The 22096-nt window shown below is 47.2% G+C and overlaps 1 protein-coding gene across 2 annotated transcripts in view; it reads right to left on the reverse strand.

Annotated features, from left to right (window-relative positions):
- Window positions 1–22096, reverse strand: part of LOC120946898 (ephrin type-B receptor 5-like) — a 103747-nt gene that overhangs the window by 19977 nt on the left and 61674 nt on the right. For both annotated transcript variants that reach the window (XM_040361721.1, XM_040361720.1), the window contains exons 8-10: window positions 19879–19996; window positions 14444–14499; window positions 10644–10763 (exon numbers count right to left, since the gene is read on the reverse strand). In XM_040361721.1, the coding sequence (XP_040217655.1) occupies window positions 10644–10763; window positions 14444–14499; window positions 19879–19996 (294 nt within the window). The remainder of the gene's footprint in view (window positions 1–10643; window positions 10764–14443; window positions 14500–19878; window positions 19997–22096) is intronic.

Consider the following 22096-nt stretch of genomic DNA (forward strand, 5'->3'; position numbering starts at 1 on the left):
TTTGTTTCAAACACTGCCGATATTGATACCATCGGCCTTCCTACGGCAAATTAGTGCCCTCCTGATGAAATTCATCTGGGCAGGGAAAAAGGCAAGAATTAAGAAAGAGGTGATGAGGTTACCCAAGTGTTTTGGGGGGATGGCAGTCCCGGATATTGCCAAATATTATCAAGCGGCACATTTGACGAGATTGATAGACTGGTGTAGAAACGGACACTATAAAAGGTGGGTTGAGGTAGAACAGCAGACCTGTCCAATAACACTAAGTAGAGCCCCTTGGTGTTATAAGTTATTGCCAAGTAAGATGAAGAAACATCCCATAATTGGCCCAACGTTGTCAATCGCAGCTAAAATATGTAAAAATCCAAAATTCTCATCGAAGTGTTCTCCCCTGTTCCCTATATTAGGGAACCCAGGCTTCATGCCAGGTACAGCAGGAGCAGTTTTTAATAAATTAAAACAAAGGGGTAAAGTACAGGTATCACATTTTCTGCAAACTGGTATGTGGCCATCATTGGAGGCCCTAACAAAGAGAGGAGGGAATTATGAGTTATCCTTTTGGCAAGCATTTCAAATAAGCAACTTTTTAAGATCCCTGGGACAACCATCTAATTTTCGGCGACAACTAACAACATTTGAACAATACTGCGACGAGGAGGAACCAATACAAAGAGTGAGTTCAAAGATGTATAGACTATTGAATTCCCCTCAGGAGGATTTTGAGTTGCCGGGACTGGGGAAATGGGAAAGAGATCTGGGGAGAAATTTCTCACAGACTCAACGTAAACACATAATTCACTTAGCACTAAACTCCTCAATATCTACGCGAATACAGGAATCCAATTATAAACTATTGTTCCAATGGTATTATACACCAGTAAGGTTACATAAATTTTCTAAAGGCTACTCAGAGTACTGTTGGAGATGTGGTGTGGAGCAGGGAACCTTGCTGCACATATTTTGGTCCTGTGCAAAAGTAAGAGATTACTGGAAGGAAGTCCAGAGAATTGTTCAAAAATTTACGGAGCACCAGATTCAGGAGGATCCAGCTTTTTTTCTGCTCCATTGCTCACAAATCCCAGTGCGAGAGTACAAAAAGATGGTGATATGTCACATGATAAATACTGCCAGAAATGGAATAACATTACAATGGAGAGACAGTAGATCACCCTCCATTGCGAGATGGCTCAATAGAGTGAGAGAGACTGGAGCTATAGAAGACCTGATCCTCTCAGCCCGGAACAAAAGGGAACAGTATGTAGAAACTTGGACAGGTTGGAATCAGTTTATGAGTACGGAAGAGGGGAAGAGATTACTGGAGGAATAGATAGGGGAGAGAAGATTCCTTTTTGGGTAGAAGTGAAAAGGGAGAGGCCGAAGGGTTGAAGTAAGGGAGGATCCGTCCGTCTCCGGCGAGGTAGGGGAGGGAGAGGAGGGGAGGGGGTTGGCGGGGTTTTCTCCCTTTTTCTTTTTTTTTGGTTGTTGTTTTGTTGAGGATTATGCTGATTCTAGGTTTAAGGGGGGGTTAGGTGGGGTATAGGAATGGACAAGGGAACAGAGGGGAGGAAGAAGTGTGAGGTCAATACAGTGGTATTAGGAAACGGGAAAAGAAGTTACTGATAAAAGGCAGGCGGGCTTGGGAATAGAGCAAGAGGACCGGGGAGGTACTGCTTTTGGTTTATTCTTCTTAAGTTTCTGAATCCCAACCTGTTTATTTGCTAGCCCATCATAAGTGTGTAGTGATAAGAACTATATGATTATGTATCCATTGTATAAGATATGTTAACCTTCTGTGAACCTTACCATAAAAGAAAAAAAAAATAAAAGATTTAAATATGAAAAAAATAAATGTCCTTATTTCTTCTGAGAAATCCTCACTTCCTGTTCTTCTGTCTGTAACTCCACACAGTAATGCGAGGCTTTCTCCCTGGTGTGGAGTGTCATGCTCGCCCCCTCCCTTGAACTACAGGAGAGTCAGGACGCTCTCTACATTGCAGATAGAGAAAGGAGATGTGTGTTAGTGGGCGTCCTGACTCTCCTGTAGTCCAAGGGAGGGGGCGAGCACGACACTCCACACCAGGAAGAAAGCCTTGCATTACTGTGTGTATCTACAGACAGAAGAACAAGAAGTGAGGATTTCTCAGAAGAAATAAGGACATTTAAACGCAAAATGGAAGGATGAGGTAAGTGAAGGAGGACTGCACTAAGGTAAAGGAAGCTATTTAGGAAAAAAAATTGTACCTTTACAACCCCTTTAACAATCCAGAGAGGCCCGGAGCAAAAAACCCACAGCATAGGCGCAGGGCCGGCCATGACGGGGTTAAAGGAAAGCCCTGCCATGGTCAGTGGGAGGGGTTGCAGTGAAGGAGAGCGGTGGGAGGGGAGGTTATAAATCACCCTCCCACGCTTCCCGGGCTAAGCAGCACGAGGGGCGAAGTTTCTGCTGGGGACTCTGTTGCTCTGCCAGAACCATCCGGGGGAGGTAGGCCGCGACCGGGGGCTTTATTTGCGGGATCGACGGACTTAGAGCTGCTGGGCATCTTTGCTCTGCCAGAACTTCCAGGGAGGGGCAGGCCGCGACCGGGGGCTAAATTTTCGGGCGATCGGATTGTTACAGGGGCGCCGGGTGGGCCCGTTTTTCCTGCTACCATCTACACCGCTGCTGAGAGGCAGGCCGCGACCGGGGGGCGCTAGCCCAGGCTACCTGTTACAGGTACAAGTTATATAAAAAAAAAAAAAAAAAAAAAAAAACGAGCGCCGCTAGTCCGCAGCCGGGGAGTTGATTTTTTTCCCACCCAGCCGCCTGGTACCATGTCCGGGGTTGAGGCCATGCTCGCCCAGCTCAGGGAGGAGGCGGATCGCCGCGGAGAGGGGTGGCTCCAGTCCTTGCTGGGGCCGCTCATGCCACAGGGGGATGCCAGGTCGGTTTCACCCGTCCGGGGGGGGGAGGGGGGCACCACAGTAACGCATGGGCCTCGTCCTGCGGAGCGGGGCAATGTGACTATTTCACCGGGCCGGGGGGGGGGGGGACACCCCGCGTTCACGGGTGTCCCGGCCCCCTGTGCGTTATTCACCTGGTCCGTCCACCCGGTCCCATAGGAGGGAGGGCAGCCCCATCCGGGCCCCCTCGGGCCCCCCAGCGAAACGTACAGCGGCGGGGGGGCGCCAGGAGAAGACCATTGAGCGGCAGCGTGGGGCAGGGAGGGGGCGGCCAGGGGGCTCCTCTGCGGCGGCCAGGTCCGCTCGGCGAGACGATCGGAGGGATGCGGGCTCCAACCCCGGTTTTGCACCGGAGGGCCGAGAGCCTCAGCAACGCACATCGGTCCCTGCGGTGGCTAGCTTCCCAGCATCCGCGGCTAGCCACCTCCAATCCAGCCCCGTGGTGAGGGAGCGTGGGGGAGGGGAAGACGGCAGAATGTACGAGGCACCGAGGAAAGCAACGAGGAAGTCGGTTCACGGGTCCAGGGTGCGCAGCGAGAGCGAGTCCAGCTCTGGGCCCACGGCTCCCAGGCCCGAGTCGCCTGGTGGGCTTTCATCGGGTGAGGAGGGTCACCCGGGAGATCGATCGGAAGGGGAGCTGTCGGAGGAGGATGTCGTGCCCAGGACGGAGGTCGCAGCGCGGGAGCCAAGCCGGACGGCTGATGGGATTGCTTCCAGACAGCCCGGTGAGTCGTTTTTGGCTTTGTCTTCTAATGTACAAAATGTGGGGGTGTCAGTGGGGGGACGGGGGGGTCCCCGTAGGCGTTTAGGGGTGCCCGCTGGGGCGAGTAGTGGGGGTTCGGGTGCCTTGGGGGAACAGTCGGGAGAGGATGGGGGTTTGCACCGGTTTTTGGTGGGCCTAGAAGCATTGGTGAGCCAGCTGAAGGGGGGGAGCAGCCCCGCCGTTAGCCCCGCGGCAGCATGGGGTCCGGCGGGGGGGTCCGGGGTCACGCCACCTGCAGTGGCGGTCGCCGTGTCGGGGCCAGTGGTGCCTGTGGACAAGGGGCAAGAGGTAGGGGCGGTGGCAACGGGGAATGGGGTGCCGCCTGCGGATAAAGGAGATGCGGGGGTCGATTCCGCAAAGAAGAGGGATTTGGTCCGGTTGGCGGACGCAGCTAAAGGGGAGGTGTATACCTGTTATGAGGCACCGCTGGGTTCACATTTGAAGCCGGAGGTGCGGGAAAAGATTTGGAAGAGCGAATATGTAGAGATATTTGCGTTGTTACCGCTGGAAAAGTTTAACCTGGATAGGGTTAAGCCGGAGGAGTCCAAAAAAGAGGACGAGGAGAAGAGGAGGTATAGGCTTATACCTAGAACTTTTGCGAACTGGTCGCAGGCATACTCGATCATGGCGAGCGTGATCGGCGAGAAAAACCCCGAACACTGTTCGGCGCTTTTTAGTTACCAGGAGGCGATTAGCGAGGCCTACCGGTGCTACGGGGGCACGGGGTGGCTCCGGTATGATGAGCAGTTCCGGCAACGCCGGGCTATCAGGCCGGATATTAGGTGGGACACTAAAGACATCGGCCTTTGGATGCGGCTTATGTCGGCCCCACGGACGTCCACGCCGTTTTTTCAGGGGGGGGGCAGGTGGAACCTCTTCCCCAGGACAGTCGGCCGGAAAGAAAAAGGGGGTCTGCTGGCAGTTCAACGAAGGAAACTGCAAGTTCGGAGGGTCTTGCCGGTTCAAGCACGAGTGCTCCGGCTGTGGTGGCAATCACCCCTCTTCCCGGTGTTTTAAACAAGGCAAGGGCCGTTCCGGAGATGCTTCAAGTAAGAGGGAGGACTCCGGTGATGGTGGAAAGGATGCGACCGTTTCTCGGTAGATATCCTGACAGGGCGGCCGCCCTGTTGTTGGAAAGGGGATTCTCCGTGGGTTTCAGCATTCCGTGCAAGTTGGCGGTGGTCCCCCCGGTGGCAAAGAATTTGCGTTCCGCGTTACAACATCCGGAGGTGGTTTCGGAGAAACTGCTGAAGGAAGTGGCGTTGGGCAGGATGGGGGGCCCATTTGTTTCGCCTCCCTTGGACGATTTGGTGGTTTCACCTTTGGGGGTGGTGCCTAAGAAGGAGCCGAACAAATTCCGGCTCATTCATCATTTGTCGTTTCCAAGGGGGGGGTCGGTTAACGACGCTATCAGCATGGAGGAGTGTACGGTGAGCTACACCTCCTTTGACGCTGCGGTGGGCTGGGTTAGGCGGTATGGCCGGGGGGCCTTGATGGCCAAGTCGGACATTGAGGCGGCGTTTCGGCTCCTGCCGGTCCACCCGGATAGTTTTCGGCTTTTGGGTTGCCATTGGGGTGGGGAGTTCTACGTAGACAAGTGCCTACCGATGGGCTGCTCCATTTCCTGCGCGCTGTTTGAACGGTTTAGTTCTTTCCTGGAGTGGGTGGTTCGGGATGTGTCTGGAGTGAGCTCCGTGATCCACTATCTGGACGACTTTCTCTGCGTTGGACCGGCGGGGTCACGGATTTGCGCAGTGTTGTTGGCCACGCTGGAACACATTGCGGAGCGTTTTGGTGTGCCGCTGGCGCCCGAGAAAACGGAGGGACCGAGATCGGTCATCCAATTCTTGGGCATTGTAATTGATTCGGAGGTGATGGAATGTAGGTTGCCACTGGACAAGCTGGAAGGCCTCAAGGCTGAGATACAGGAGATGGTTGGTTTGCGGAAAGTGCAACTCCGAGCGCTGCAGTCGCTCCTGGGGAAGCTAAACTTTGCGTGCCGCATTCTCCCCATGGGGAGGGTTTTTTGCAGGCGCCTTTCGGCGGCCACAGCGGGGGTCAGGTCACCCAGGCACTATGTGCGCCTGGGGAAAGAACATAGGGAGGATTTGTTGGTGTGGCACTCCTTTTTGGAATCTTTCAACGGCAGGGCATTGTGGATGTCCGGTCCGGTTAGTAACTTTGACATGGAGTTGTTCACGGATGCGGCCGGAGGCGCAGGTTTTGGGGCATACTTTCAGGGGCAATGGAGTGCGGGCCCGTGGCCTCAGGCCTGGTTGGAGGCGGGGTTCACAAAGAACTTGGTGCTGTTGGAATTGTTTCCGGTGGTGCTGGCAGTAGAGTTGTGGGGGGCGGCCTTCCGGGACCGGAAGGTGCGGTTCCATGGGGACAATCTGGGGGTGGTCCAGGTGATCAACAGAGTTACGGCGTCCTCTCCTCCAGTTATTCGGCTATTACGGCACCTGGTGCTGCGCTGTTTGCAGATGAACATATTTGTGTATGCGGTGCATCTACCGGGGGTGGAGAATGTAGTGGCTGACGCTCTGTCTCGCTTTCAGTGGGACCGGTTTCGGGAGCTGGCGCCGGAGGCAGAGGAGCAAGGGGTACCCTGTCCGGAGTGGCTTTGGAGGATTCCGTTGGAATCGTCTCCAGTTGGATCAAAAAGTCGGTAAGTGTGACCACTTGGAGGGCTTATGAGAAGGTTTGGGCAGAATGGCAGGCGTTGGTTAGGGAGGCCGAGGTGGACCCGGCCGGTCCCGAGGTCAAGGGATTGGTGATTTATTTCTTGGCCAGGAACATGGAGGCCGGGGTGTCTCAGTCCATGTTGGACAAAAAATTGGCCGGCTTGGCTTTTCTGTTTAAGTGGCAAGGGTGTCCGGACTTTACGAAGGACTTTTGTGTCCGGCAGGCCCTAAAAGGTTACAGGAAACAGGGGCGTCGGGCGGATTCTCGGCGCCCGGTGTCGTTTGAAATATTGAAGGGTATTATGGGAAAGTTGGGGACAGTTTGTTCGTCCCAGTTTGAGGTGTTATTGTTTAGGGTGGCGTTCGCGTTGGCGTTTTTTGGAGCTTTTCGAATAGGGGAATTGGTTAGCCCCTCGAAGACGGTACAGGGTGGCATGTTGGCCGGTGATGTGGCATGGACGCGAGAAGGGGTGAAAATGTTACTACGTCGGTCCAAGACGGACCAGAAAGGGAAGGGAAAAGTGGTGCGAGTTTTCCCTATTGAGGGGTCGGAATTATGCCCTGTTAGGGTGGTGCAGGAATTTTTGGACGTACGGCCGGAGTTGGGCGGGTCTTTTTTGCTGCATGAGGATGGTACGGCGTTGTCGCGGTATCAATTCGTGACGGTGTTTAGACGGTGCCTGGGGGCTTTGGGCCTTGTGGCTCAGGAGTTCTCGGCGCATTCTTTTCGGATTGGGGCTGCGACGGAAGCGGCCCGTTGTGGCTTGGATGAGGAATTGGTGAAGAAGATTGGCAGATGGGAGTCCAGGAGGTTTCGACTATATGTTAGGCCCCAGCTCCTGGTAGAACTAGGGGTGAGTGGGGGTGCAGGTTAACATACGTCCCAAGAAGGTTAAGGGGCCACTTCCAATGTTGGTGGGAGTGGAACGGGGGTTTTTTGGTTAAGGGAACATGTTGGGGTCGGGGATGGGGTTCGTCTCCCGATGGGACTTATTTGTGATGGTTTTCTTACTTGCTGTCTTTCAGGTGCGGGACAAGGGCTGGTCTGGATAATGGGCCACTCCTTCGTTCATAGGGGGGCGGCAAGAGCAGATAGGCGACCGGACGGTCGACAGCTGGGGATCCCAAGACAGGAAGCGATGGTGCGGTGGTTGGGGTTCCCGGGGATGTTGTGGAGCAGGGTGGTGCCGGAAGTGCACAAGTTTGCACGGTTGGATCGCCCGCCGGATGTTTTATTGATACATGCGGGGGGCAACGACCTTGGGATTCGTACTATGTTGGATGTCGCACGCGACATCAAATTCGATTTTCTGCGAATTCGCATGTCCTACCCGGATACGGTAGTGATATGGTCCGACATTGTGGGCAGGTCAACATGGCGGATGGCCAGATCGTGGGAAGGCGTGAACAGGGCCAGGAGGAAGATCAATCGGGACGTGGCTAAGTTTGTGATCAGGAATGGGGGCTTGGTGGTTAGACACCCTGAGCTGGAGGTGGATATGTGGAGGTATCAGCTGAAAGATGGAGTACATTTGACCGACGTGGGGATTGACATGTGGGTGTTGGGCCTGCAAGACGGGATCCAGCGAGCGTTGAGGGTGTGGAGGGGCGCCCAAAGGTAAGGAGTTACCTTTGGGTGCTGGTGGCGGGTGTTTTGGACTTTGCAGGAGAAGAAAGTACCCTAAAGTGGATGCCATTACCCAGAGGTGGTATGGGTTCTGAAGGGGCTGGTAGTCCAGTCTACCAAGGTGTAGCTGGGAAGGGGTTAATAGGGGCACTGCGGTCAGGTAAGGTCGTCTCTGAGTCAGGTTTTCGGCTTGAGGCCTAAGACCAGATTTAGGTATCGCAGTGCTCATAAAAGTTTTAGCATGGTTAAAATGGTTTAATGTGCCTGCAAAGTCCAGCACCAGTAGTGTTAATATTGTGTTTCAGGTTTACTTATGTTTATGTGTGGAAATGTTATTTAATGTGCTTTAATATTTAAAAAAGGTTATTTAAAAATAAATGGAGGCTGCTACGGCCAGTTTTTACTCCAAAGATTACAGTAGTGGTCTCAGTTATTTATTTAAGGTAAAAGTTGAGTAAAATGTGGGTCTTAGCAGATAAGGGTGTATGTATTTATACCATAGTCAAGAGAGGCCCGGAGCAAAAAACCCACAGCATAGGCGCAGGGCCGGCCATGACGGGGTTAAAGGAAAGCCCTGCCATGGTCAGTGGGAGGGGTTGCAGTGAAGGAGAGCGGTGGGAGGGGAGGTTATAAATCACCCTCCCACGCTTCCCGGGCTAAGCAGCACGAGGGGCGAAGTTTCCCACCCACCCTCCCTTTTTTGCTGGTTGGTTGGAGGGGGCGATTGGTTTATGGGGGTAAAAATGGGGATGTGATATGGTGTTTGTGGTCTGGGGTGCTTTCCTGTTTTTTCTTTTTTCTGTCTCTCCACACAGGTGCGAAGTTATGATGTCGTGGCGGCGGCGGGTGTTTTGGACTTTGCAGGAGAAGAAAGTACCCTAAAGTGGATGCCATTACCCAGAGGTGGTATGGGTTCTGAAGGGGCTGGTAGTCCAGTCTACCAAGGTGTAGCTGGGAAGGGGTTAATAGGGGCACTGCGGTCAGGTAAGGTCGTCTCTGAGTCAGGTTTTCGGCTTGAGGCCTAAGACCAGATTTAGGTATCGCAGTGCTCATAAAAGTTTTAGCATGGTTAAAATGGTTTAATGTGCCTGCAAAGTCCAGCACCAGTAGTGTTAATATTGTGTTTCAGGTTTACTTATGTTTATGTGTGGAAATGTTATTTAATGTGCTTTAATATTTAAAAAAGGTTATTTAAAAATAAATGGAGGCTGCTACGGCCAGTTTTTACTCCAAAGATTACAGTAGTGGTCTCAGTTATTTATTTAAGGTAAAAGTTGAGTAAAATGTGGGTCTTAGCAGATAAGGGTGTATGTATTTATACCATAGTCAAGGAATATAGGCCTGGATTCACAAAGCACTTACGCCGATGTATAACAAGTTACGCCGACGTAAGTGCAAATGTGCGCCATCGTATCTGTGAGCAAGACCCACAAACAGAGATGCGCCTAAAACCAGGCTACACCCCGCCGACGTATCTTGCTTGCACCGGCGTAGAGTGGGCGCACATTTAGGCTGGGAGCATGGTCCCGCTCCCATTGATTAGTCATTCAAACATGCAAATGAGGGAAATACGGCGATTCACGAACCCGGCGCAGGCTACGAAAGGTGCGTGTAAGTTGTACGTCCGGCGTAAAGTTAAGCCCCATAAAGGAGGTGTAACCCAGCAGCAGATATGAAAAAGTCTGCACCAGGGAACACAAGCCGGCCAAGCCGGCGTATTTTACGTTGGACGTGTGTCTTGCTGGGCCTAGATTACGTTTATGGCGTACGCAGTGATCCAGCGTATCTTAGGCAGTTGTTCCGACGTGGTTGTGAACATGCGCAAGGGGGATGCGTCCACGTCATGGTGCATGCGCAGTTCATTAAACGTACTTGTCTGGCGCTCGGACCATCATTTGCATGGGGTCACGCCTCATTTGCATGGGTTTGCATGGGTCAAGCCCACTTACACCTACGCCGGCCTGCGCCTTCGAAACCTACGCCACGCCAACGCAGCGTGGGGAGCACTGGCTTCCTGAATTCCATGCTTGCCTCTCTGCGCTGCGTCGGCGTGGCGTACATTGGTTTACGCTACAGCGGCGTAATGTGCGCCCGCTCTCTGTGAATCTGGGCCATAGAATTCATTCCCGTGGGCTTGTGTTTGATACACGTGCACTGAGGCCCCTTTCACACTGGGCACAGGAGGTGCGGTGGCAGTACAGCGGCGTGATTTTTAGCGCCACTATACCGTCACCTTCGTAGCGGACAAAATAGGGTTAATACCGCCGGCAATGCTCCTCTGCAGAGGTGCATTGCCGGTGGTATTACCGCGGTTTCCCATTGATTTCAATCAGAAGGAGTGGCGTTGGAGCGGTAAACACCCCGCTCCTATACCGTTCCAAAGACGCGGCTAGCAGGACTTTTGGAGCGGTCCTGATAGCGCACCGCTTCTGTGTGAAAGCCTTTGGGCTTTCACACTGAAGACTGCAGGGCACGATTTTTTCAGGCGGTATAGCAGCGATATTTTTAGCGCTAAACCATCTGAAAAACGTGTCAGTGTGAAAGGGGCCTAAAGGATGCCGTCTAGCACCTAAGGAATGCTAAAATGATGTACAAAAATATTGAGAGGCCACATTAGCGCGCCTCATACCTGTTCCCGTCACCTCTTCAATCTTCGCAAAGGTGACATCGATTTCTCGGGCGAACTCCCGCACAGCCTCGGCGGGGTCCTCATATGTGGAAGGATCAATGTAATACTTCACTCCTAAACCTGCAGGCAAAACAACATTTATTTATTTTTTGTTAAACAAACAAAACCCAGTATACTGTATATAATTTTTTTTTCGCTATGCCACCTCTCTTTATATTGTTTAAGTACCTCACATCAGCTGAAAATCCAAATCAGACTTTCTGTCTAAGTGCTCATTCATCAAATAAGGTTAGGAGGAGGAAAGAGTACTTGTTGGGTACTACAACGCATTGAAAAAGTATTCATACCCTTGGAATTTTTGTCACGTTACAACCAAAAATGTATTTTAATCGGGATAATTTTATGTGATAAACCAACACAGAGTGGCACATAATTGTGAAGTGGAAGGAGAATGATAAATGGTTTTCAAAATTATTTACAAATACATATGTGAAATGTGTGGTGTGCATTTGTATTCAGCCCCCTTTACTCTGATACCCCTAACTAAAATCTAGTGGAACCAATTGCCTTCAGAAGTCACCTAATTAGTAAATAGAGTCCACCTATGTGTTTTACAGCTGTTCTGTAAAGCCCTCAGAGGTTTGTTAGAGAACCTTAATGAACAAAGAGCATCACGAAGGCCAAGGAACACACCAGACAGGTCAGGGAGAAAGTTGTGGAGAAGTATAAAGCAGGGTTAGGTTTTAATACAAAATATCCCAAGCTTTGAACATCTCACGGAGCACTGTTCAATCCATCATCCGAAAATGGAAAGAGTATGGCCCAACTGCAAACCTACCAGGACATGGCCGTCCACCTAAACTGACAGGCCGGGCAAGGAGAGCATTAATCAGAGAAGCAGCCAAGAGGCCCATGGTGACTCTGGAGGAGCTGCAGAGATCCACAGCTCAGGTTGGAGAATCTGTCCACAAGACAACTATTAGTTGTGCTCTCCACAAATCTGACCTTTATGGAAGAGTGGCAAGAGGAAAGCCATAGTTGAAAGAAAGCCATAAGAAGTCCTGTTTTCAGTTTGTGAGAAGTCATGTGAGGGATAAAGCAAACATGTGGAAGAAGGTGCTCTGGTCAGATGAGACCAAAATTTTACTTCTTGGCCTAAAAACAAAACGCTATGTGTGGCGGAAAACTAACACTGCACATCACCTGGAACCCACCATCCCCACCGTGAACAGTGGCGGTGCGTCCATTAACCTCCCTGGCGGTATGATTCTTTCCGATTTTTGGTGCTGAAAGCGGTACAATTATTTTGCATGGAAATTTGGCTTTTTATATTTTAGGCCTGTAATTCCTAGAAATAACTCACTTAAATCTGTCCAAGCAAGAGTCTAGTAGACCAAGGTTCGACGAAATTCGGGCGCCAGAATTAGCGACCTGGCACCTGGGGAAGGAAGCATAGGATAGGATACCCCATCCTGTGTCTCTGTGTGCCCCCACCTCCCCCGCCGCGCTATCGCGTCGGGCCGTGCCGGCCAGTAATTTAGGCCACGGCTTTGCGGCCTTCTGCAGGCCTATGCTTCCTTCTGTGCACTGGCGGCATCTTGTGCTAATGGAGCTTCCCCTGTGTTTTCACCGCCATCTCCTTCCCTCTAATTAGAACCCCCAAACATTATATATATTTTTTATTCTAACACCCTAGAGAATAAAATGGTGGTAGTTGCAATACTTTCTGTCACACCGTATTTGTGAAGCGGTCTTACAAGCGCACTTTTTTGGGAAAAAATACACTTTTTGAGGAAAAAAAATGTTTTTTTATATATTTTTGGGGGATATTTATTATGGTAAAAAGTAAAAAATATTATTTTTTTTCAAAATTGTCGCTCCATTTTTGTTTATAGCGCAAAAACTAAAAACCGCAGAGATGATCAAATACCACCAAAAGAAAGCTCTATTTGTGTGAACAAAGATTATATAAATTAAATTTGCGTCCAGTGTTGCATGACCGCGCAATTACCAGTGAAATTAGCACAGCTCTGAATAGCAAAAAATGCCCAGACCATAAAGGGGGTAAAACCTTTCTGGAGGTCAAGTACATTATCTTTACAATGTTAATGTCATTTCAAAACTCATTATCAGTCTTTTAACATCTACAGCTTTTAAAAAAATGAATCACTGGTGTTCCTGTCATGATGGTCTTTGTTCATCCATTTCCTATTATGCTGCGTACACACAATCGGTTAAACCGATGAGAATGGTCTGATGGACCGTTTTCATTGGTCAAAACCGATCGTGTGTGGGCCCCATCGGTTATTTATCCATAGGTTAAAAAAAAGCAATCTTGTTTTAAATGTAACCGATAGATACCTAACCGATCGGACAAAACCAATCGTTAGTAGGCACGTCCATCGGTTAAGAATCCACATATGCTCAGAATCAAGTCGACGCATGCTTGGAAGCATTGAACTTTGTTTTTTTCAGCACGTCGTTGTGTTTTACGTCACCGCGTTCTGACACGATCGTTTTTTTAACCAATGGTGTGTAGGCGCGACTGACCATCAGTCAGCTTCATCGGTTAACCGATGACAACGGTCCATCAGACCGTTCTCATCGGATGGACTGATCGTGTGTACGCGGCATTACAGGGTGACAACCAGGGCTTTTTTTCAGGGGGAACTCAGTTCCACCACCTCTGGCTCAGACCCCTTGGTGCCTGCTCACCACAATCACTTGTAAACACAGAAGTCTGGTTTCTGTGTTTACAAGTGACAGCTCTGCACTCTATGTGTAAGCCCCTGAACTCTGCACTCTGTATGTAATGCAATCCTGGTATTTAATACCCCTTTAAGACCCCTGTACTGTTTTTGAAATCTGAACGGGGTCGTGATTAAGTTCCTGCACCTATTTTCTGAGAAAAAAAGCTCTGGTGACAACACCCTGTCCCTGCCTCCCAATTGTGCTCATGGGTTGTCACCCTGTCAGAAAGGTTTCTGATGGAAAAACAAACATTACACAGTCATTGGTCCACTGTTGTCACCACCAGGAAATCCGCCCTGAGAAATTCTATACAGTCATTGTTAAAGGGCATGAAGAAGGGGGTGGATGCAAAGAGGCTGCAGGAGATCAGCAACACTGAGATTAAACAAAAGGGGGAAAAAAAAATGATAACAATATTTTCTAATAAAAAAAAAAAGATTGACAATTATTTATTATACACAGTGCTTTGGCCAATTAACTATAAACCAATTAGGGATTACATCTACATAAGCAAAAGAATATTATTGAAGAAAACCCTATTATGAAGAAATGTATGGACTTATGATGCCGTTGTGCAGGATAGGGTGACCACGTGTCCCGGATTGCCCGGGACAGTCACGCATTTTGCAGGTCTATCCCGGGCACATTCATTCCAGGTCAATACAGTGTCCCAGAATGAAACTGACACTGCCCCCCCCCCCCCAGTGCCAATCTGATGCCCCAATAAAGGCCGCCACATCACCGCTTTACTCACTGACAGTACTTGTTCTAGCCGGGAATGCCTGGAGGAGCACAATCCCCGCCCCCTGCTTGTGATTGGAGAAATCATAAATCCCACCTCTTGTGTCCAATCACTGTGCTGTGATTCGTTACAGCACAAGCTGATTTTTGGGAAGGGAGGGTGTCCCTGAATGGTAGTTTAGAAATGTGGTCACCCTAGTGCAGGATGCAATACCAGGGACATTATACAGAGCTTTAAGCTACACAGGCAGAGCCTATCAGAAACTTGTAGAACACTTCCAAAGAGAGCGATCGAATGTGCGACTCACCTCTTGAACTGATGTAGTGCTGCAGTCTGTCAGTGTATGGAGTTTCTCTTCTTTTACTGAAAATATATGAAAAAAAAAACTATTCTGTTACCGGACAGGGGAGGTAGAGAAAGGCAGCAAATGGAACTTAAAGTGCAACTACCTCTGAGCGTCACAGATCAAAAACACTATTTAATTCGTATTTAATATTCAAAGTAAACTCCCCCATCCATCCATGTCTCCATGCTTTATTTTATTGGGGAATTACTTTGAAAAACACCCCCCTAGCATTTCTAGCCGTGGCTATCTTAAGTAAGGGCAAATAATTCATGTAACCTTTACTTCCTGGAATCCATCTGCCCTTCGCTCAGGCATGCAGGCATGAGGGTGTGCTTAGCTGAGAAAACCCCTCCTCCCCTCCTGAAGACTCCTGGGATGTATGACATCATTTTGGCCAAGGCCTGGAAACTTGGAAATAACTCCTATAACCAAATCCGTATGAGAATTTGATCTAAAAGAAAAAATTGGGCATATGATGGCCACAAAGGTCGGACTCTAAAGGCAATATGGGAACGGAATAGGAAATAACTGAAGAAATGCAAAATTCTCTCTAAAAAAGTAAATATAATATACCTGCCTATTTACTAATGCTGGCAGCATAAGGATTAAAATCGTTCATGTTGATTGGGAGAGTGAAGTTCTGCTTTACAGTAATACCGTGCAAAAATTGTCATTTACAGGATGCACCATTACTAAATAGACTCTAGATGGCACTGTAGGCTTTTCTGTGTATACTGTAGAATGTTTTTTTCCTGTAGATTTCAACACCATTATAAAAACATAGAAAAGTGACAGCGTACAGTGTACACACGATTTTTCGGGTTGTAAAAAATGACGTTTTTGTTTTTTAAATGTCATTAAAAACGACCGTGTGTGGGCTTCAGAGCATTTTTCGGGTTCTGAAAAACTGAAATTTTTTTTTTTTAAACATGCTCTATTTTTTAACGACGTTTTTAACGTTGTCGTTTTTCGGGTTGTAAAAAATGATCGTGTGTGGGCTAAAACGACGTAAAAAACCTGCACATGCTCAGAAGCAAGTTATGAGACGGGAGCGCTCGTTCTGGTAAAACTAGCGTTCGTAATGGAGTAATAAGCACATTCATCACGCTGTAACAGACAGAAAAGCGCGAATCGTCTTTTACTAACACGGAATTAGCAAAAGCAGCCCCAAGGGCGGCGTCATCCGAATGGAACTTCCCTTTTATAGTGCCGTTTTTTTTTGTGTGTAGGCAAGGCTGTTTTAATGATCGGGTTGAAAAAAACTTCATTTTTTCTAGACCCTTAAACACTTTGGGGCAGATCCACGAACAAGTTACGACGGCGTATCTTGCTCCACTATTTTGCTCCGGCGTATCTTTGTTTTGTATCCACAAAACAAGATACGCCTGAAGCTGGGCTAAATCTGACTGGCGTACGCCTTAGTACGCCGTCGGATCTAAGGTGCATATTTACGCTGGCCGCTAGGTGGCGCTTCCGTCGAATTCCACGTCGAGTATGCAAATTAGGTAGATACGCGAATCAACAAACGTACGTCTGGCTGGCGCATTTTTTTACGTTGTTTCCGTAAGGCTTTTTTCGGCGTAACGTTACCCCTGCTATATGAGGCGTAGCCAATGTTAAGTTTGGACGTCGGGCCAGCGTCGAATTTTCCATCGTGTACGTCGTTTGCGTAAAACGTTCGCGAATAGGGCTTTGCGTAGAATGACGTTCACGTCGAAAGCATTGACTTGTTGTGGGTTAATTTGGAGCATGCGCACTGGGATACCCCCACGGACGGCGCATGCGCCGTTCAGAAAAAACTTAATTTACGTCGGGTGAAGACGTATTAACATAAAACACGCCCCCATCTCATCCATTTGAATTGCGCTCCCTTACGCAGACACAGTTACACTACGCCACCGGAAGGTGGCGCTTCCGTCGAATCCCGCGTTGAGTATGCAAATTAGCTAGATACGCGAATCCACAAACGTACGTCTGGCCGGCGCATTTTTTTACGTCGTTTCCGGAAGGCTTTTTTCGGCGTAAAGTTACCCCTGCTATATGAGGCATACTCAATGTTAAGTATGGACGTCATTCCTGCGTCGAATTTTGAAAATTTTACGTTGTTTGCGTAAGTCGTTCGCGAATAGGGCTTTGCATAGAATGACGTTCACGTCGTAAGCATTGGCTTGTTGCCGGTTCATTTCGAGCATGCTCACTGGGATACTCCCACGGACGGGGAATGCGCCGTTCAGAAAAAACGTCATTTACGTCGGGTCAAGTAAAATAAACATAAAACACGCCCACATCTTTAACATTTGAATTCCGCGCCCATACGCCGGCAGATTTACGCTACGCCGCTGTAACTTTAGAGGCAAGTGCTTTGTGACTACAGCACTTGCCTCTCAAAGTTGCAGGGACGTAGCGTTAATATGATACGCTACGCCTGCCGAAAATTACGATCCGCTACGTGGATCTGGCCCTTTGTTTTTTACAACCCGAAAAATTATCGTACGCGGCATTAGTAGTCCATCAAGTCTGCCCATTTTATTTTATTTTTTGTTTTCGCTATTCTTCTTTTTTTTTTGTTTACCCGCTAACGTTCTTGTCTGAGTATAGATCTGTTTGTCCAAAGCATACTTCAGACCATTTAAATTAGGCGCGTTCCCGCGCCGGACGTACTGTGCATGCTCCGTTTTGAAATTTCCCGCCGTGCTTTGCGCGAAATGACGTCGCACCGACGTAATGTTTTGAACGGCGACGTGCGTAACGTACTTTCGTATTCCCGGACGACTTACACAAAAAAAATATTTGAAATTCGACGCGGGAACGACGGCCATACTTTAACATGGGCTGTCTATTGTTACACCACCTAAATAGCAGCCATAACTTTGCGACGCGAAAAGCCGACTAGCGACGACGTAAGAGAATACGACGAACGCACGTACATTCGTGGATCGCACGTACATTCGCGGAAAACGATGCGATCTCCACCCAGCGGACGCCGAAGTATGGCATCCTAAGATCCGAAGGCGTACAGAGCCGTACGCCTGTCGGATCTTAGCCAAATGCCGTTGTATCTTTGTTTGTGAATTACAAATAAAGATACTACGCGGCAAATTTGAAAGTACGCCGGAGTTTCAGCAGATATTCCGGCGTACTTCTTCTCTGAATCTGGCCCATAGTTTTTCAAAAACGTCATTTAAAATGTGTGGGCTTCACATCATTTTTCAGGTTCTGAAAAACGACAAAAAAAAAATTCGAACATGCTGCATTTTTTAACGTCGCTTTAAACCATGTCGTTTTTCGGGTTGTAAAAAATGATCGCGTGTGGGCTAAAACGACGTAAAAAACCCACGCATGCTCAGAAGCAAGATGGGAGCGCTCGTTCTGGTAAAACTACCGTTCGTAATGGAGTAAGCACATTCATCACGCTGTAGCAGACAGAAAAGTGCAAATCGTCTTTTACTAACACGGAATCAGCTAAAGCAGCCCAAAGGCGAATAGAACTTCCCCTTTATAGTGCCGTCGTACGTGTTGTACGTCACCGCGCTTTGCCAGAGCATTTTTTTAAAACGATGGTGTGTGGGCAACGTTGTTTTAATGATGAAGTTGGGAAAACGTTGTTTTTTGGACAAATGATCGTGTGTACGCGGCATGAGTCTTTATTTCAGAAAACTCCAGGGGGTCTAGGTATAAAAAAAAATGTGCTGTACGACCGTGACATACATTTGCACAGCTCCAAGAAAACTTGCCATATTTTGAGTAATATAGTTATCTCCTATGATCCTGAGCACCATCTAGTTGCCACAATGCAGTATTTTTTCTAAATACCTTAATCAAGGGAAAAAATACATTATGAACACTAGACATGTGCAGGATGAAAAAATGTGTTTTGTTTAGTTTAGTTTCGATTTGTTATTTAATTAAATTTGTTTAGTTAAGTTCGTTGCATTCATTACATTCGTTTTCGGGATTTATTTCGTATTCGAAAAAAATTCGACCGCATTCGAAAAAACTCTACCGCATTCGAAATAATTCTAACGCATTCGAAAACAAATCTACCGAATTCGAAAAAAATTATCAAATTCGAAATAATGCTACCACATTTAAACAAAACTTTATATAACCATTTCCTGAAATTCGAAATTCGTATAGAATGAAATCAAATTTTAATAGAAAAGATTAAAATAGAATCGAATACTAGAAAAGAATAGTATAGAAAAACAATAGCACAGAACAGAAAAAAAATATTTTATATCTCTCTCTCTATATATATATATAACATCTTCTGAAATTCGACTTTCGTATAGAATGAAATCAAATTCCAATAGAAAAGATTAGAATAGAATAGAAAAGAAAAGCATAGAAAAACAATAGAATACAATAGAAAAAATATATAATACATTCTATTCTAATCTTTTCTATTCCAATTTGATTTCATTCTATATGAAATTCGAATTTTGGAAAATGGTTATATGTAAAAAAAATCGAATGTGGTAGTTTTTTCTAATTCGGTAGATTTTTTTCAAATGCGGTAGAATTTTTTCAAATGCAGTAGATTTTTCTAATCTAATTACATTTTTCAAATTTGATCGACTTTTTAGGAATTCGGTCAAAAATTTTTCAAATTCTAATATGAAACTAATCTTTTATAATCTTTTCTATTCAAATTCGATTTCATTCAATAAGAAATTAGAATTTCGTATAAAATGGATTCAAATTCGAATAGAAAAGATTAGAATGGAATAGAAAAGAAAAACAAGAATAAAATAAAATAGAATATATATTATAATTGATTCTATTCTGTTCTATTGTTTTTCTATTCTTTTCTATTTTAGTTTCCATAAATTTTAATTATTTTCCAATCTATTCTAGAATTCAAATTTATACTATTCGAATTTCGGAAGACTGTCATGTTCTATTTTATTACATTCTATTAACTTATATTCTATTCTTTTTGATTCTATTGCTTTATTGTTTTATATTCTATTTTATTGTATTTTTTCAAATTCGATTCGAATTTGTTTTCAAATTCAATTCGATTCAAATTCGAATTTTGTTCGCGTTTTTTCATATTTGTTTAAATTCGTTAATTTTGTAATTCGGATGCATACGAATTTCCGAATAATGAAAAATTTGTCCGAATTCTAATTCGGAACGAAACGAAATGCACATGTCTAATGAACACTAAATGACAATAATGGCCCTGACATTTGCACCCCAAAATGCATTGACTTTCTCTTGTTGATAACAAATAAAATCTCATTCTGGACTTTTATATGTGAAATGGTGCTTCTATGAGCTTCCAGTCTACTCCGACACCAACAAATTCTTGTCTATAGACAATACACCATAATCCAGCGCTCATCGCCACTTATTACATATTGAAATCTGTATTTATGTCTTGTGCTGACCTCTTGAAGAGAAGGATAATGATGAGCATGATGGACATTCCAATGAAGGCCAAAGCACCCAGGCAGGATCCAACAATAAGAGGTAGCTTGTCTTGTGATACTTCCGCCTGTTCACTACCTACAAGCAAACAAATGGTTTTACATAAACAAAGGGCATTATGGAGGGGTACTCTGGTATTCAACATTTAAGAAAATGTTGGTAGCCATGCTGCCTTAAAGTGTTTGTAAATGCTCAATGAGGTTTAACAAACAAGTTATACTTACCTGCTCTGTGCTATGGTTGTGCATAGAGCAGTCCCGATCCTCCTCTTCTCGTGTTCCCCGTGGCACTGCTGTCCACCCCACCCCCACCGAGTGCACCCATAGCAAGCCGCATGCAGGCTTGCTCCTGAGCCTGGCTTTGTGTGTCCATTAACATAAAGAGTACGCCTCCTTACTGGTTGTGATTGACAGCAGCAGGAGCCAATGGCTAGGGGTAGGGCCTCTGCTCTCGTGCACATCGCTGCATCGAGATCTGGCTCAGGCAAGTATAAGGGTGGGGGGATCTGCATGTAGAATATTTTTTACCTTATTGCAGAGAATGCATGAAGATAAAAATAAGTCTGCCTTTAGACCACTTTAAAGAAGAAGTACAACCAGAGCTCGTTTGGCTGTACTTCTCCTGTAAGTCACAGAGTGTAGTTCGTTCTGCACTCCTGTGACCCATTTTCAGCAGACAGCGGGCTGAAGCCTGTTGTCGGCTGACGTCACACAAACAGGCTGGGACAAGATCGTGAAAATATGGTCGGGATCTGCCCGCAACCCTGGACTGTCACCTGGTTCAGCCTCTCAGCGAGCCACTGAGAGCCTGAGTGAGCCACTCCCGTCCCCTCCACAGCCCAGCGCTCCAGTGAGTGACCAGCTCTCTGTTCACAGAGCTCTGAAAACCACGCGATCGGTGGTGTTTGTTTTCTTGGTTCTCATTCTTAGGGGGGCAGATGCAGCATTAAGCCAATGCTACATTGATCTAGGTAAGTATAATAATAAAAAAAATGGCATACTTCTCTTTTAAGCAGGAGTGACCTATTAAAGCCTAATGCCGGGTACACACGAGAGGATTTATCCGCGGAAACGGTCTTCCGGACCGTATCCGCGGATAAATCCTCTGGCGGATTTTGATCTCCTGGTTGTACTAACCAGGAGATCAAAATCCCCGCGGAATTCCGTCCGCGGTGACGTGTCGCGCCGTCGCCGCGATGATGACGCGGTGACGTGCGCGACGCTGTCATATAAGGATATCCACGCATGCGTCGAATCATTACGACGCATGCGAGGGATGTGTTCGGACGGATCGATCCGGTGAGTCTGTACAGACCACCGGATTGATCCGCTGGAGCCGATTCCAGCGGATAGATTTCTTAGCATGCTAAGAAATTTTTATCTGCTGGAAATCGGTCCGCCCGAAAAAAATCTGCGGAAAAAGATCCGCTGGGTTGTACACACCAGCGGATCTATCCGCTGGAACTGATCCGCAGATCAATTCCAGCGGATAGATCCTCTCGTGTGTACAGGGCCTAAGCCTGTTTGTTCCACTTTCTGTGATCCTCTCCTAAACTCTGGTTATTGTTTGCTTTTGCCTGATAGTGTGGCAGACCACAATGAATATTTATGTCTCCCTGGCCAACCACTAGTCATGGTCATTATCAGTGGGGCAGGCTGAGAGAGGGCATAAATATTTGGAAGTGCCCTTGAGAAGTTAAACTTACAGCAGGCCTCCTGTCTGGATAGGGATGTAGGGGTATGCCTTCAGCCTAGAGAGGATGACCCTGTGTTTGGAAAGAGGCTTAGGATTGATACTTATTCCACGTACACACGACCAAATTACATTAAAAACGATCGTGTGTGGGCTCCAGAGCATTTTTCCTCGACGTGAAACATGGTCATTAAAAGAACATGCTCTAAATTTTCGCGTTGTTTTTCACGTTGACGTTTTTCAAGTCGTGAAAAATGGTCGTGTGTAGGCTTTAACAACGGGAAAAAACGCACATGCTCAGAAGCAAGTTATGAGACGGGAGCGCTAATTCTGGTAAAACTAGCATTCGTAATGGAGATGGCACATTCGTCACGCTGTAACAGACTAAAAAGCACAAAGACTGAAAAGCGCGAATCGTCACTCACCAAACTTTTACCAACACGAAATCAGCAAAAGCAGCCCAAAGGGAGGCGCCACCTGAATGGA

Source organism: Rana temporaria, chromosome 8 (assembly GCF_905171775.1).
Source record: "Rana temporaria chromosome 8, aRanTem1.1, whole genome shotgun sequence".
Lineage (NCBI taxonomy): Eukaryota > Metazoa > Chordata > Amphibia > Anura > Ranidae > Rana > Rana temporaria.